The sequence below is a fragment of the Terrapene carolina genome, unplaced genomic scaffold (genome assembly GCF_002925995.2).
Source record: "Terrapene carolina triunguis isolate 2854851 unplaced genomic scaffold, T_m_triunguis-2.0 Scaffold189, whole genome shotgun sequence".
NCBI classification, from domain to species: Eukaryota; Metazoa; Chordata; order Testudines; family Emydidae; genus Terrapene; species Terrapene triunguis.
Genome location: NW_020664540.1, coordinates 1,401,245 through 1,415,463, shown reverse-complemented (window position 1 = coordinate 1,415,463; position 14,219 = coordinate 1,401,245). Strand labels below are relative to the sequence as shown.

The 14,219-nt window shown below is 43.3% G+C and overlaps 1 protein-coding gene across 4 annotated transcripts in view; it reads left to right on the top strand.

The window, feature by feature from the left end:
• Positions 1–7,598, top strand: part of LOC112118765 (exocyst complex component 3-like protein) — a 34,941-nt gene extending 27,343 nt beyond the window's left edge. The window contains exons 9-12 of one of the 4 annotated variants that reach the window (XM_024217185.3): positions 212–367; positions 4,026–4,147; positions 5,348–5,539; positions 6,412–7,598. In XM_024217185.3, coding sequence (XP_024072953.2) covers positions 212–367; positions 4,026–4,147; positions 5,348–5,534 — 465 coding nt within the window. In that variant the 3' untranslated portion in view covers positions 5,535–5,539; positions 6,412–7,598. Of the gene's footprint in view, positions 1–211; positions 368–3,295; positions 4,148–5,347 lie in introns of those variants that run through there. The other 3 variants (XM_024217184.3, XM_024217186.2, XM_024217187.2) reach the window with 3 other exon arrangements.
• The last annotated feature ends 6,621 nt before the right edge of the window (positions 7,599–14,219 follow it).

Genomic DNA, 14,219 nt, shown 5'->3' with positions numbered 1-14,219 from the left:
CCATAGTCTCTAAGCAGATTGTGCCCACCTTAGTACATCCATGTGTTAGACAAGCACTGCTAGACTCTTTAAAAGGGCTCAGAGGGGGAAGATTGGGGCCTGCTTCTGAGTGAAACCAAAGTGGCCAGTGTCTTTCTAGCCAGAATCTGGCCTTTACTCATAGCCACACTCAGCACAAAGAGGCTAATCTTTGTTTCTTTGTCTGGAACAGACCCTCATCCAGACTGTACATCACATCATTGTCACTGAGTATGTTCAGGCTCTCCTAACTGCTTCTGGGAAGTCATCTTCTGCAAAGCGGAGGAAAATTGCCAACAAAATTGAAGTGGATCACCGGGCAATTCGAACGCTCTTTGAAGAATGCTTCGTAAGTCTTTGATTTGGCTTTGCAGTGTTATGTTTACTCTTTCCACTACCGAGTACAAGAACCTGGACAATGAGTGGCACATTTCTGAATGGAACAGGAGCACTTAACAAACTGATACCCAGATCTCCATACATAAACATCAGTCATGCTTCAAGACATCATGTTGGCAGTTCAAATCTGCTATCAGTGGTGCAAAATATTGTTAGTTTGTAGCTTTGGAATGTAGGGGGACCCCAAGCTTTCTACTCTTTCCCCTGCAACAGGAAACAGCGAGAGACTCAAAATTGGGGGGTGTTAATTACACCAACTAGGCTTGTTGCACTTCACGGGGCAATTGCCTCAGTAGAGCAGGTGATGTTGTCCATGCGGCTCTACCATGCGGCTCTTGCCAGTTGGGCAATGCAGAGTCCTATAGAACCTACACTCTGCTCAAAGGTCTGCTGTAGTGTAGTTTCAGTGGGATACGGTATCCTTCTCACTTCCTGCCCTGACAGGTTGTTGCACACTTCTGTGTTCCACTACAGAAGTTACTGCATTTCAGTGGTGGGTAAAGGGATTGCTGTATCTCTTTTACTTATCTGAGGCTAGGTCTACACTACCCGCCTGAATCGGTGGGTAGAAATCGACCTCTCGGGGATCGATTTATCGCGTCCCATCGGGACGCGTCAGTTGATCCCCGAATCGACACTCTTACTCCACCAGCAAAGGTGGGATAAGCGCCGTCGACAGGAAGCCGCAGAGGTCGATTTTGCCACCGTCCCTACAGCGGGGTAAGTCGGCTGCGATACGTCGAATTCAGCTACGCTATTCGCGTAGCTGAATTTGCATATCTTAAATCGACCCCCCCCCCCTGTAGTGAAGCCGTAGCCTCAGAGGGATCAGGATTATCATGAAGGTTTGTAAAGCACATGTAGAGAGATGGGTGAAATGCACTGCAGAGGGCCTAGTAATGTATTATAATTAAAAATACTGTAATTCTTGGCTACCTGATACATTTTCCCAATCAAATTACTGGTGAGTACAAGATAAAGCAAAGCAGAGGCCAGGTGGATCCAGAACAGATGAATTCCCAAAGGAGGCTGGATGTTTTGTGTGAAATCAGAAGGAAGTGTATGCAAACAGCAGTCTGGGATGTGAAAAGAGGCTTTTGTAGTGTTGCCAGCACTTTTGATTTTATAGCAAATCTCTCAACATCTGGCATTTTCCATAATCCCTCAGCTACTGGAGTCATGTGATTACATCTCAGCTTTCATTTAAAAAAATTAAGTTACTAGTCTTATGGTTGGAGAGAAAAGCTGGAAAACACGAACCCAAAGGGCTCAGAAACCAAATGGCGCAAATAAAAAGACCCCAAATTAATTCTTTTAAAAGAATCTCTGAATTTTAAGCCGATCACATGATTTCTTGGGCCTGACTTATTATTTTTGAATGCTTGGGTTTGGCAATCCTGCTTTCTATTTCAGTGGGAGCTGCAGTAGGCTGGTTGTCAGTGATTCAAACTCTGTGTAAATAAACAAATAATTTTTTAGCCTCCCTTGGAAAAAGCTCGGACTCACTGCAATTAGCCCATTAGTCTCCGTATGGAAAAATGAAAACTGCCAGTACTTTTAAGGTCTATTGTATTAAGTAGGCCATTTAAAGAGACCTTAAAACTTTCAGGGACCACCAGAAATATGTTGTTTAAAAAAAAAAAAAAAATTCTCTAACAGATAGGTCTTAAACTTACCATTAATGCTGTGCTCAGCATTGTATAAGACATGGAAGAATAGCTGATCTCAGGGCCGGCTCTAGGATTTTTGCTGCCCCAAGCAAAAACAATTTTGGCCATCCCCCTCCCCCATTTTTTAATTACCCCACCCCCGGCCCCGCCTCAACTCCGCCCCTTCCCCAAATCCCCAGCCCTGCCTCCTCCCCCCAAGCTCTCAAGCCTAGGAAGGAGGGAGGGAGGGAGGGGGAGAAGCGGCGCCCGCGCCGCGGCCACTCGGAGTCTCCCCCACCCCTCCCAGGCTCTCAAGCCTGGGAGGGAGGGCAAGTAGCGGCGCGCGAATCAGCTGTTTCGCGCGCCGTGGCGCATGAGTGGCAGCAGCAGCGGAGGTGAGCAAGGGCGGCCGGGGCACATTTTTAGGGGCGGCATTCTGGCGCCGGCCATGCCGCCCCTAAAAATGTGCTGCCCCAAGCACCAGCTTGTCTTGCTGGTGCCTAGAACCGGCCCTGGCTGATCTTATCATCTAAATTAGGCAATACATAGGCAATCCAAAGTAATATGATTGTGTGTGTATATGTATATGTGTATATATACACACACACACACACACAATCTATAATATACACAGGTTGAAGAACAACTCTGCATGCAGTTGGTAAAATGCCACTCCCTTCACCCATGCTCTTTCCTCTCTCATTGCTCAGGGTATTAGCACTGAAAACCTTGCTAGAAGAAATATACTTAAAAATGTGGGTCTGATGTTCAGTCAAGTTAGGTGCACAATTGTGCATGCAAAATATATGCTCAACTGCACAGTTAATTTATGCATGCAGTTACTACCATGGTTGCACTTGCTTCCTGACCTAGCCTGCCATGTGCACATGCTTTCCCCTTTCAAGTCCCTTCTCAAAACACATTTTGAAACTCCTAGCCCTCTCCTCAAAGAAGTGTTTGCTAAATAATAATTATATATATTGTAAAAGAAAATCTAACAAGATTGTGTTAAGCATTACTGCTCAGTCACCTACACTTTGGTTATTTGAGTTGTAGTAGACCTTTTTAGATCAGGGATCTTATCGTTCTATCTCTCTGTATAGACCCTTTTGGCACTCTGTAATAAATAACATTTGATAATGATGAGCTTGACAAACCGGGAATATTGTACAGTTTGAGTATGTTAGGGAGCAAAATCTGGCAATAATTATAGTTTTCTTGGTATGCAGAGCTACACACAGTCTGTATTTCTGCAATGCAGAGGAAGAGAGAGAGGAGGGTTGAATCTAAATATTATCTTTTGAATTTATGTTCAATGCAGAGATGTGCTAGCTCCTGGAAAATCCAGTCTGATTCTCGATGCTAAGTAGATATCATGGGAATATGTTTTTGTCCTGAAGTAATTTGAACAGCACATTCCCTAGGTTTGCTTTGCCATAGAAGTTATGCTGATATTGTGGCATAAATAACTCAGAATAGCAATTTACTCGCATTTCCTTTCTACTCAAAATGTGAGCAAGATCTGAAGCTAACTCTGGGTAGTTCATCCCAATCCTCATTTATCAAATGTCATTAAAATGTAATATTTCTTTGTTTTCGTTTTATAGGGCTCAGTCCTGCAGGAGTGCACAGATCCGTGCAGAATCAAACCCTTTTTTCACTTGCTTTTTGTTCCAATTTCACCCCCCTCCCCGCCTCGCTCTTTCCGTGGGCTTGTTTAAAGTCAGCCATAACGCAGTTGCATGTATTGGCCAGTAGGGGTTGCTAATGCAGTTGTATGATTAGATTCTACTTTATTCTTACATCTGGGGGGGAAAATACCACACAACCCCTGCAATGCTCATAGCTTTTTCTGGTCCACAAGTAGGTGACCCAAGTCTGATCCTGAAGCCAGATCTTCACATTGCACTCTGCTTCCTCTGCCACTCCAGTTGAATGCATATGTTCTTATATCCCTAGGGCCCTAGAACTGCTTCACTGGATGACCCTATTGAAAGTATCCTAGATTTTATTCTACTTACTGACATCGAAGCAATGAAAATACAGCTTGTGCTTCTTCTCCTCAAGTTTCCAGATATAAGGTAAGGCATTGCATGGATTATAGTTATTCAGGCTGCTTAGCTGATTATTTACAACCATAAATCCTGTAACAATATTTGTTATCCAATACACTACCTGTGCACCTTCTTGGCTGTGCTTTGGGATTATTATAGTCAGAGCTGGTACAAACATCTATAATGAAGGCTGCCTGACACCTCCATTATTAGATCCTGGTTTTGGCTGATTATAAGTATCAAATGTTGACCATTTGGGTTGAAATTTCCCATTCTGTGCACTGAAGGAGGGGTCCAGGGGAAAAAAGTTGTATGTGATCATGTAATTAAAGACTACATCATAATGCACATGCACAGGGGAGCCAAATTAGCGTTGTACGAACAACCTTAATTCAGGCAGTTCTGAACTTTTGAATGTTTAACTTGGCAACCTTAACATTCTTTTAACGTAGTTCTTTTGTGTGTCATTAATTATACATTATCCAGCGTGCATTCAGCACTTACATTTCACACAGGAAACTGACAGTCGGAACTAATATTGACTTTTAGTTCCTAAAACAAAATGGTAGCTAATCTCAGTTTGTCAAACTGTTCTGTTTTTTTCCCTTCAGTTCCTTCCATCATTTTTCTGATGTCCTGTTTTAGTAACTGTATTTTTTCAAGTTAACTTATATGCACAGACAATACTTGGAAAAATACCCATTCTGATCATAGTCTCTTAGGGCCAAAGTTAGAGCTGGTTCAATGTCATTGACTTCAATGGCATCACACCTGCTTACATCACATCTGACTTGGGTTCTTACTGCCCGCATCATTAAATAGGGTGATAAGTGACAGTCCCATTCAGCCAAGCAACTACCACACAAGGGAAAAAACCATCTTCCAGGTGACCAAGAGGTCACCATCTCTTTGCAGAAAGGGTAAAAAAAATGCTCTTAAAAATAAAATGTGGAGTCACCATAAAAACCAACCTGCCAAATAATCAAACAGTCCTGCTCTGCTCTTAGTAGAGAACTGGGTTAGGAACAGCTTTGGCTAGGTGAGATCATAATTTTAAATACAGGTATAACATTCTGGGTGGCCATAGGTGTTAGAAACCCGTTTATCAGCAGTTGGAGTTCAACAGTTTCCAAGACTCTGCTCTTGGCCCTGTGTAATTGGGTCTTATCAAGCAGACATATTTGTCTCCTCTGTTTTACTGATCTGATTCCTGGTACTTTTGGAAAGGAAAGAACATCTGAATATAATCTTGGACATCAAAGGATCTCTCAATGGGACAGACAGAAATGCCATGTTGGAGGTGGTTTATGATAATTGTGTGGGATTTGAAAGAGGACACAATTCATTTTTTGAAGCGATAGAAATAAAGCCTGGAAAATATGGCGTCTGTGGCTGCTGCTGCTGCTGCTATTAGGAAAGGTGAGTGTGTGTGAATACATATGCATATAGGTGTGTGTAATTAGATTTATAGCTAGATAATGTAATAGTTGCTGTGACTGTAATGCCACTTTTTTAGATTTCTAATACAAATCTGCATTAATAACTCTTATATAGCATTTTCCACCTGTAGATCTCTGAGTGTCTTTAAGTATCATTTTGCAGATGGAGCAGCTGCAGTACAGAGTGCTTAAGTGACTTGACCAAGTTACAGCAGGTCATTGGAAGAGCTGGGAATAGAACCCAGAACTCTTGGCTCCTAGTCTAATTTTCTTTTCCTGTTTAGAGACAGCAGAGTGAATCACAGAGCACAGGGCCTGGTCAGACAGTCCAACCAGCCCTGCTTAGGAGTGACAATCCCTATCCTTTTTAAACAAATACTTAATGTTTTTCCATTTTGTCCCTCCATAAATCTCCCCTAGTCCAATGCATTTCAACAGAGTTCATAGATTCATAGATTTTAAGGCCATTAGGAACCTTTATGGTCATCTAGTCTGACTTCCTCCTTAACACTGTCCAGAGAATTTCACCGTGACTCCTGCATTCAAGCCCATAACTTCTGGGAGAACTAGCACATATCTTCTAAAAAGATATCCAGTCTTGATTTAAAGACTTCAAGTGATGGCCAATGCCTACTCATTCCAGTGGTTAATTACCCTCGCTTTGAATAATTTACATCTTATTTCTAGTCTGAATTTGTCTAGCTTCAGCTTCACACCCTAGGATATTGTTAAATCTTTGGCTGCTGATTAGAGCCCTCTCCCCATGTAGGTTTATCTCCTCGCTCTGTACTGAGAGTGCATTCACACACTGTTTTATTTCAGTTTCACAAACATTTCCTTTCTCACACTCAGGTCTAATATGGAAAGTCAGAAGCCACCCTCCTTGCCTGTGTCACAAAGACTCCATCATCAGCAGGCAACATCTGAGATCACAGCTACTTGAAAGTTACGAGGAATGGCAAACAGTATTTGTCTGCTGAAAACAGCCTGTAGGCCATGCGAGAACATGTGCCAGAGTGTTCAAGACAAGAAGATCACATAAACCCAAACTGTGGTTCCCTGCACAAAGTCCAACTGAAAGGGGGAATGCACATGGTTAGTGGGGTAGAATCCTCCCTGAAACCTGCAGCTAGATTCTTGCTTAGCTGGGCTATGGCTGCTAGGGAGAGAAGCACTGGACAGAGCCACATCTTGCTTCGGTCGGGGATTGGGTCAGTAAGCCCCTGCCATTTCCCCACTCCTCCCACAATGCTCCTTTCCACAGTCCTGCACAGAGAGCCACTATGTAGCATGTTCTGCGGCATGCAGAGGGCTGCGGAACCCTTCTGGTGCATGGTTACCACCTAGCATCCTGCTCAGCCGGAAGGTGGCATTTCCACAGCATTTGGGGCCTTGTGCGCCCACGGAGGGGAAGCAGGATGTGGCACTTAGCTTTTGTGTCCCATTCAGCTGCTTAAATGGAAAGTCATACTAATAGCACAGAACTTACCTCAATCCCTAGTAGCCCATTGCAATGGATTGTGGATATAGTGTAATTAGTATCTTCGTTTTATAACTGGCTTCAGAGCTGAGTTTGTCTTTTCATCCATATAACTCAGTTTACTGAAAATTTCCCCTGCTGTAAAGCTCTAATTTCTTTAACGTGGGAATTTTTGCTGTGGAAATCTCATGTGCAGTGGACAGTTAAAATAGCTGTTTCCGCTAATCCTCTGGGTCGGTGTAAACTGCTTTCAGATGTGAATAGACAAGAAGTACAGTATGGGAAAATAATAGGCCTTCTTTTTGCCCATGTATAGGCTGGTCATAATTTCAGAGCTGGATTTGGTTCAAGGCCTCATTTGCTATTGTGTTAATATAGGTCACTGCCATTCTGGTGCTCTCTGACAAGTGTAAACAAATTAGCCGTGCAGAAAAGAACTGCTGTATCAGACACTCTTCAACTCTCGTAGGCAGCCATTCTGCATCAGTGACAGCTTCCTCAAACATGGCCTTTCACCCCTGTTTTGCTGGCAGTTCAATGTGCTCATGATTAATTAGGAACGGAATTGGTTTTTGTGTGTATGAAAAACTTGTAATCAAGCTGCTCTGTGAGATGTTTGGGGGAAAGTCCCCTAAATCCAAATGAAATTTTAAAAGGTGTCACACTACAAAACTATAAACTCTCATCTGTGCTCTTTGCTGAGTCTGAAAGCTCATGTCTTTAATAAACTAGCTTTAAAGGCCAGATTCTGCTGTCCTTACTCCTGGTGAATGGTACCTCACTCTACACGTAGTCCCAAATAGACCTGTTCCAAGTAAGGTGACACACAGTAGGCAAATATGTGGGTTTTAAAAAACAAGTCAAACAACTTTAGAATTATCATGTAATCTGCCTTAAGTGACCTTTCAAGGACCAACAAACACCAGCTGAGTTACAGAGGTTGTTCATTAACCACAGGTGGCACAACACCATATCAAAAAGTTGCTCTCCCTTGTTTGCCATCTCAGCTTGAACTCTTAATCCACTTTTCCCTGTACAGCTCTGCCCTGGCCTATGCCTTGGATCTGATCTGTTAACATGGCCATGTCCTTTCCATGTCAATCGGCCAATGTGAATTTCGTGAATTTGTGTCGGTTTTGCCAAATTGGTGAGAAAAACAAACAAAATCCCTTAAAAAGGACTCAGAGAAAATCAAAATGTTTCCTTTCAAAAAAGATGAAACATTTTGATTTTTCAGCTCAAAATGACTGTTTTGAAAATGTGTAAAATAGTCAGACGTGGTCAGCAGTGAAACGAACGTTTTGTTTGACCTGACACTATATTTTTTCCCAACTTTTTGTTTTGCCAAAAATTTTGAACAGTTTCAGTTCAACCCAAGCAGTTTGGTGTTTTTAATTTTCCAGAATGGCCAACGAACCAGAAAATCCATTATTCGCACAGCTCCACTCACAGCCTTCTGAGTTTATTTCTCCAGGCCCATCTTCCGCCTTCCTCCACAGTCAATACAAAGGCAGCTGGCCCTTCCTTTCCCTTTTTAACCTTCTCCTAAGACCTGTTCTTCTCTGAGGCCTGTAAAGACCAAATACCTTCTGCAGCCCAACATTAAATAATTGGATGAAGAAAAAAAAAGCCTTATATTTTTTGGGCATTGCCAGCAGATCGAGGAATGTGATCGTTCCCCTTTATTCGACATTGATGAGGCCTCATCTGGAGTATTGTGTCCAGTTTTGGGCCCCACACTACAAGAAGGATGTGGAAAAATTGGAAAGAGTCCAGCGGAGGGCAACAAAAATGATTAGGGGTCTGGAGCACATGACTTATGAGGAGAGGCTGAGGGAACTGGGATTGTTTAGTCTCCAGAAGAGAAGAATGAGGGGGGATTTGATAGCTGCTTTCAACTACCTGAGGGGGGGTTCCAAAGAGGATGGAACTCGGCTGTTCTCAGTGGTGGCAGATGACAGAACAAGGAGCAATGGTCTCAAGTTGCAGTGGGGGAGGTCTAGGTTGAATATTAGGAAACACTATTTCACTAGGAGGGTGGTGAAGCACTGGAATGCGTTACCTAGGGAGGTGGTGGAGTCTCCTTCCTTGGAGGTTTTTAAGGCCCGGCTTGACAAAGCCCTGGCTGGGATGATTTAGTTGGGAATTGGTCCTGCTTTGAGCAGGGGGTTGGACTAGATGACCTCCTGAGGTCCCTTCCAACCCTGATATTCTATGATCTTTCTTTGGGGATTGCAAACAGGTGTCAAGGGCTCACAACCACCCTGTCCTTCCCATACTGCTAATTGTCAAGGGTAGATGGGAGGGGAGCTTTGGTGGAGGTAATTGGTCCTGATCTATGTCTGTGTTCTAGGACCCAATCATGCAAATACCTACTACTGGGGTGAGTAGTAAGCACTACTTTGGGTTGTAAGGTTTTGCAGAATGGTGCCTTTACTTTGTGAGCCTCACAGGGACAGGAAATGGGGGAGTATTAATATTATTTTTGTCTTATACAATACTGAGCACATCTTCAATTCGCACTGACCAAATGATTTAATCCCCAATAGACTCTTTATTGCTTTTAGTGAATTGTGAGAACTTCAAAATCGTAAAAGTCAATTTCAGATATTAAAAGATGAGGAAGAGCGTTCTAACAAAAGTCAATCATTTGGCTACTCTTCCAAGACAGCTGACTCCCTGTTCTGCTTGAAAACAGAGTTTCTAAAGCTTCAGCTGGTCCAGGTATTAGATAAATGTGCAATTTTTAGTCCAGCTAAACATTTAATTGGCTTATAAACCACTCAGTAAAGCAATTAAAAAAAATTCACTGCCACTTTGCACAGGTTGGAAGACAACACGGTCTGCATGTTGCACCGAGCTCATCCAGCCTCAAACTTCTTGCCACACAAAGAAATATGGACATCTGTCAAAATATACAGGGCTGGGCTCTGAATTGTGCTGGGTATATCAAGCCAGTCACAGTAGTCATCCTTCTGTGCTATGATTTATGCATTTATTTCCAGGGGCGGGGAATACATTATATCTACAATTTCTTGGAGATAGGGTTATAGTGAGCCCATGTTTATTGATATTTAAATCAACAAGCATTACAGAGAAAATAAACAAAAACACACAAAACCCCTTGGACATCCTGATCATAGTTGATCTAAAAATACATTCCACAGCACTGGAAAGATTTCTTCCAAATAAATATTGATAATTAGTTGCTTCTACTCTATCAGATAGTCACATTCAGAGAAGGGTTTTATGATTATTTAATAAATAAATGTAAATTGGAAACTGGCGTGTATTTGGAACACAGTGTTATGTAAGTAAGTCCTGTCTGTGTCTGTATATACAATGTGTTCTGTAATATATATCTGTATGTGAAAGATTTATTTTAAATAATATTTCTTCATTGTAATTGTCTCTTCTTATTTTGCAATGGAGCCATAAAATATTCAAATACAACTTAAATGAAGAAAAATGCACTCTTAGACTTATTCGCCTCATATTGGACTGCAGAGTTTGGAGGTGAATATGCCCTGATCTGATAAAGATCTCAATCCTATGGACTTTCTAGACATAATCCTGTGACATATTTAAACCCATCTGTGCTGTGCTTCCAGGAGGATAGGGGACAAGGGTGTCTTTAACTGCCCTGTTTTAACCTTATTTCTGGACTGTGTAGAGGCCAGTGCAAGCACCAAAGGACACTCCACCAGAGAAGTAGATCACATCATGGAACGGGCCACACAAATAACCCGCGAAAACCTACTTCAATAGAAATATAACCCCCTACCCCCGACCATACTCCCCTAATTGTCACCTACCACCCCACAATGGAACCTTACAGGGTATCATCGAAAAATTACAACCCATACTTGATGGGGACCCTATCCTGAAATAAATCTTTCCTGAACCCCCTCTTCTGGCCTTCAAACAACCCCCCCAACTTCTCCAAGCTCATCATCAGAAGCAAACTCCCCACACACCAGGGCACACCAACTCAAAGCGGCACCAGACCCTGCCACAATAACAAATGCAAAACCTGCAGACATATCTCTGTTTCTACAATAATCAACACTCCCCACAACGCACCTTTCAAGATCCCTGGGTCCTATACATGCCTATCACAAGATGTGGTGTACCTCATCCAGTGCGCTAAATGCCCCAATAGCAACTAAGTGGCTGAAATGAGATACTCACTACTTGCTCAGATGAACTCGCACAGAAAAATGATAAAAAACAAAAACACCCTATCATCTGTGGGTGAAAACTATTCACAAAGTGATCACTCTGTATCTGACCTCCCAGTCCTCATCCTCAAAGGAAACCTAGATTTCTGGCTTATTACAATTTACAATCCACTAAACAACCCCCTTCAGCTGCCCTTTCCCTCCTCCCTTCCTATGACTGGAGAGGTATTAACAGGTCACTTCACCTTGAATGGCCCCTTGCAATATGTATTAACTGACTGTGCTAAACAATATGTTCCCTCTTGTGCTTAGCTGTGACACTCTGAGTTAGTTTCCCAGATCTGAAGAAGGTCCAATAAAAAGATATTTCCTCCCCCATCTTGTCTTGCTGATAAACTTTAAAGCAGCCAGGACCTCCTGTACCTTAGAGCTAAATTAGAGCAGCTCGGAGCTGTCAGTGAACTGCCAGTGGGCTCTCCATGGTCTATAGCAGCACAGAATCTCTGTAGCTCTGAGCACTCCAGACTCCCCCGACAATGAACCGCCTCCACTCCCCTGATACACTGGCTGTGGGGCTTATGATGCTTGCATGGCATATAGGGGCTGCAGTGGATGAGGAATTCCTCCCCTCAATTCGCACCAGTCAATGGGAACAGAAGATGTTCAGCCCCTCCCTGCATTGAGCACAGAGGTTCTGCTCCCATTAAAGTCACCTCATGAGACCACTGGCACCAGGACTTTAAAAGGGAGGGAGATAACATTGGTTCCTAGGATTTAAACAGGTTTAAATATCTCAGCTTTTCTGAGAGATCCTTTCTTCCCATTTCCTCTTGTGACTTGCATGGAATAGAATCATTGATTGCTAGAAGACGATGCCTCGTCTGTGTTCCATGGCTGCTGTTTGGCTGGAGCCCCTCACGTTCTGCTGTGACAGACTTTTTGGAACCATCTCGGTAATTCGTGGTTCTGGAACTAGAGCACAGCATTGGGACTGGAGTTTTTTGGTGAGGGGTGTGTGTGGGAAATTTTTTTTACAGTAAACCAGTGTTGTGTTTGCCAAAGCAATTGCAGGGACTAAGAATAACAGCTTCCTGCGCTGCTTGTGTGACAAAGAAACCCTGGCAGGAGGCCCTAAAAGAGGGGAATCTGTGCCCCCGGTGTACCATGGAACACTACCACAACATCTTTCTATGGCAGCAGGGAGGGGCTCTGGGACAGGGGACAGGCTGGGGATGGGAAAGGGCACTGGCAGTGAACTGTGCTGATCAACTGGTTCCCCTCCCAGTGAACATGGTGTACATTGTAGACACAGCCCAGCTGTGCATTTTCTCTGTTCGCTACTTAAAGGGCTAGAGGGCCTCAAACTCTTGTAGGTCACCTGTACATTTCACATGTACTTAAGCTCTGTGTGGGTGAGCACAATTCCACCCCATATCATTCATAGAGATACAAATCCTGTGGGATTCTGAGGGAGCGTCTATTAAGAACTGCCGAGGAAAGCATGTGAAATAGCCCAGTGACAGGCTGACAATGTTAATCTGAAACCACTCGCCCAGCTAACAGGTCTGGGTCCTCAGTGAAGGGAAAGGGTTAAGTGGGTTTTGCTGACTCACTGTTATCAGTTGCCTACTTTCCCTACCTGGGAGGGGCTTTCTACAGACAGAGCCTGCAAGCCTAGGGCTGCTGAAGCTGAATGTTGTGCCTTGAGACCAGCTCTAGTTTCGTCTGTTCCTAGAATAGCGTGGCAGGTAACCCTCTTACAGCTATTGTAGGGGCCCAGTTTAATTATTAATGGGGTCTCTGAACAGTGACGTAGTGTCTAGAAAAGGGTTAATTATGAATCACATTGTATTTCCAAGAGACTTCTGACCCCCCCAGGTTAGTCAGATGGTCTACAGCGGCCACCTTGGCTCACAAGAGAGTTGAGACTTCATGAAACTAACTCCTCTGAATTGTACTGCAAGCACTAGTGCACCTTCTAGATGTAAGTTGGACGCAGAGGCTCTCAATAAAGGCTTAGTGAGATGCTCAGAGCCATGTACACATCATGGCTTTATTCAATAGCTTTGCCAAGGCAGTATGATGTATGGGGAAGGAGGATATAGTGCTTAAGGCAAGTGTGTGTCAGCCTTTCAGTTTCATCAGACATATAACATCCTCTGGGGGAAGAAAAAAAGACCCACAGCAGTTGTACCTTTTTAGGAACAATTCCCTTGGCAGTGTAGCCTTGTGGATAGGAAACTGGCCTGCATGCAGGAGAGCTGGGGTCTATTGCTGCTGGGTGACCTTAGCAAGTCACCTGTGCATTATGTGCCTCAGTTTTCCCATCTGTAAAATAGGGGTAATGATACTGACCTCCTTTATAAAGTGCTTTGAGATTTAGTGTTGACAAGGACTCTATAAGAGCTAGGTATTGTTACTATACTAATTTGTGATTTTTTTCCCCCCCTCCCAAAAAGGAGAATCCAGGGAGCTAGTGAATCAAACATCGTGTCACATGTTTGTCACCACATTGGCCAGAATAACTTGTGAGTGGAAATTTCTTTCAGATTTTGTCTTTAGCTGTGACTTTGGAGGTCAGGTTACAGATGAGAACAGAAAACCCCAGCCCAGTCATCAGTTTCCTGACACGGGAGAATTGTAAACATCAAGGACAGACAAGACAGTGAAAGGCCAGATTGGATGGTACGCTCATGTCTTAACAACACTTAAGAGTACTGATAAAGCCAATTAATCTTTATTACAACAAACATCCATAGAAGTTAGTAATGTTAAACACTCTACAAAACACTTGATTAATACAAAAGAGACAAGGTGGGTGAGGTAATATCTGCTATTGGACCAGTTTCTGCTGGTGAGAGAGACAAGCTTTCATGCTACACGGAGCTCTTCAGGTCTGGGAAAGCCAGGTCCCCAGAGTGTCACAGCTTGATTAATAAGGTCAAAGAAGGAGGAACTGGAAATTGTGGGGAGCTGTGGCCCCAGGACATCATTGTAGG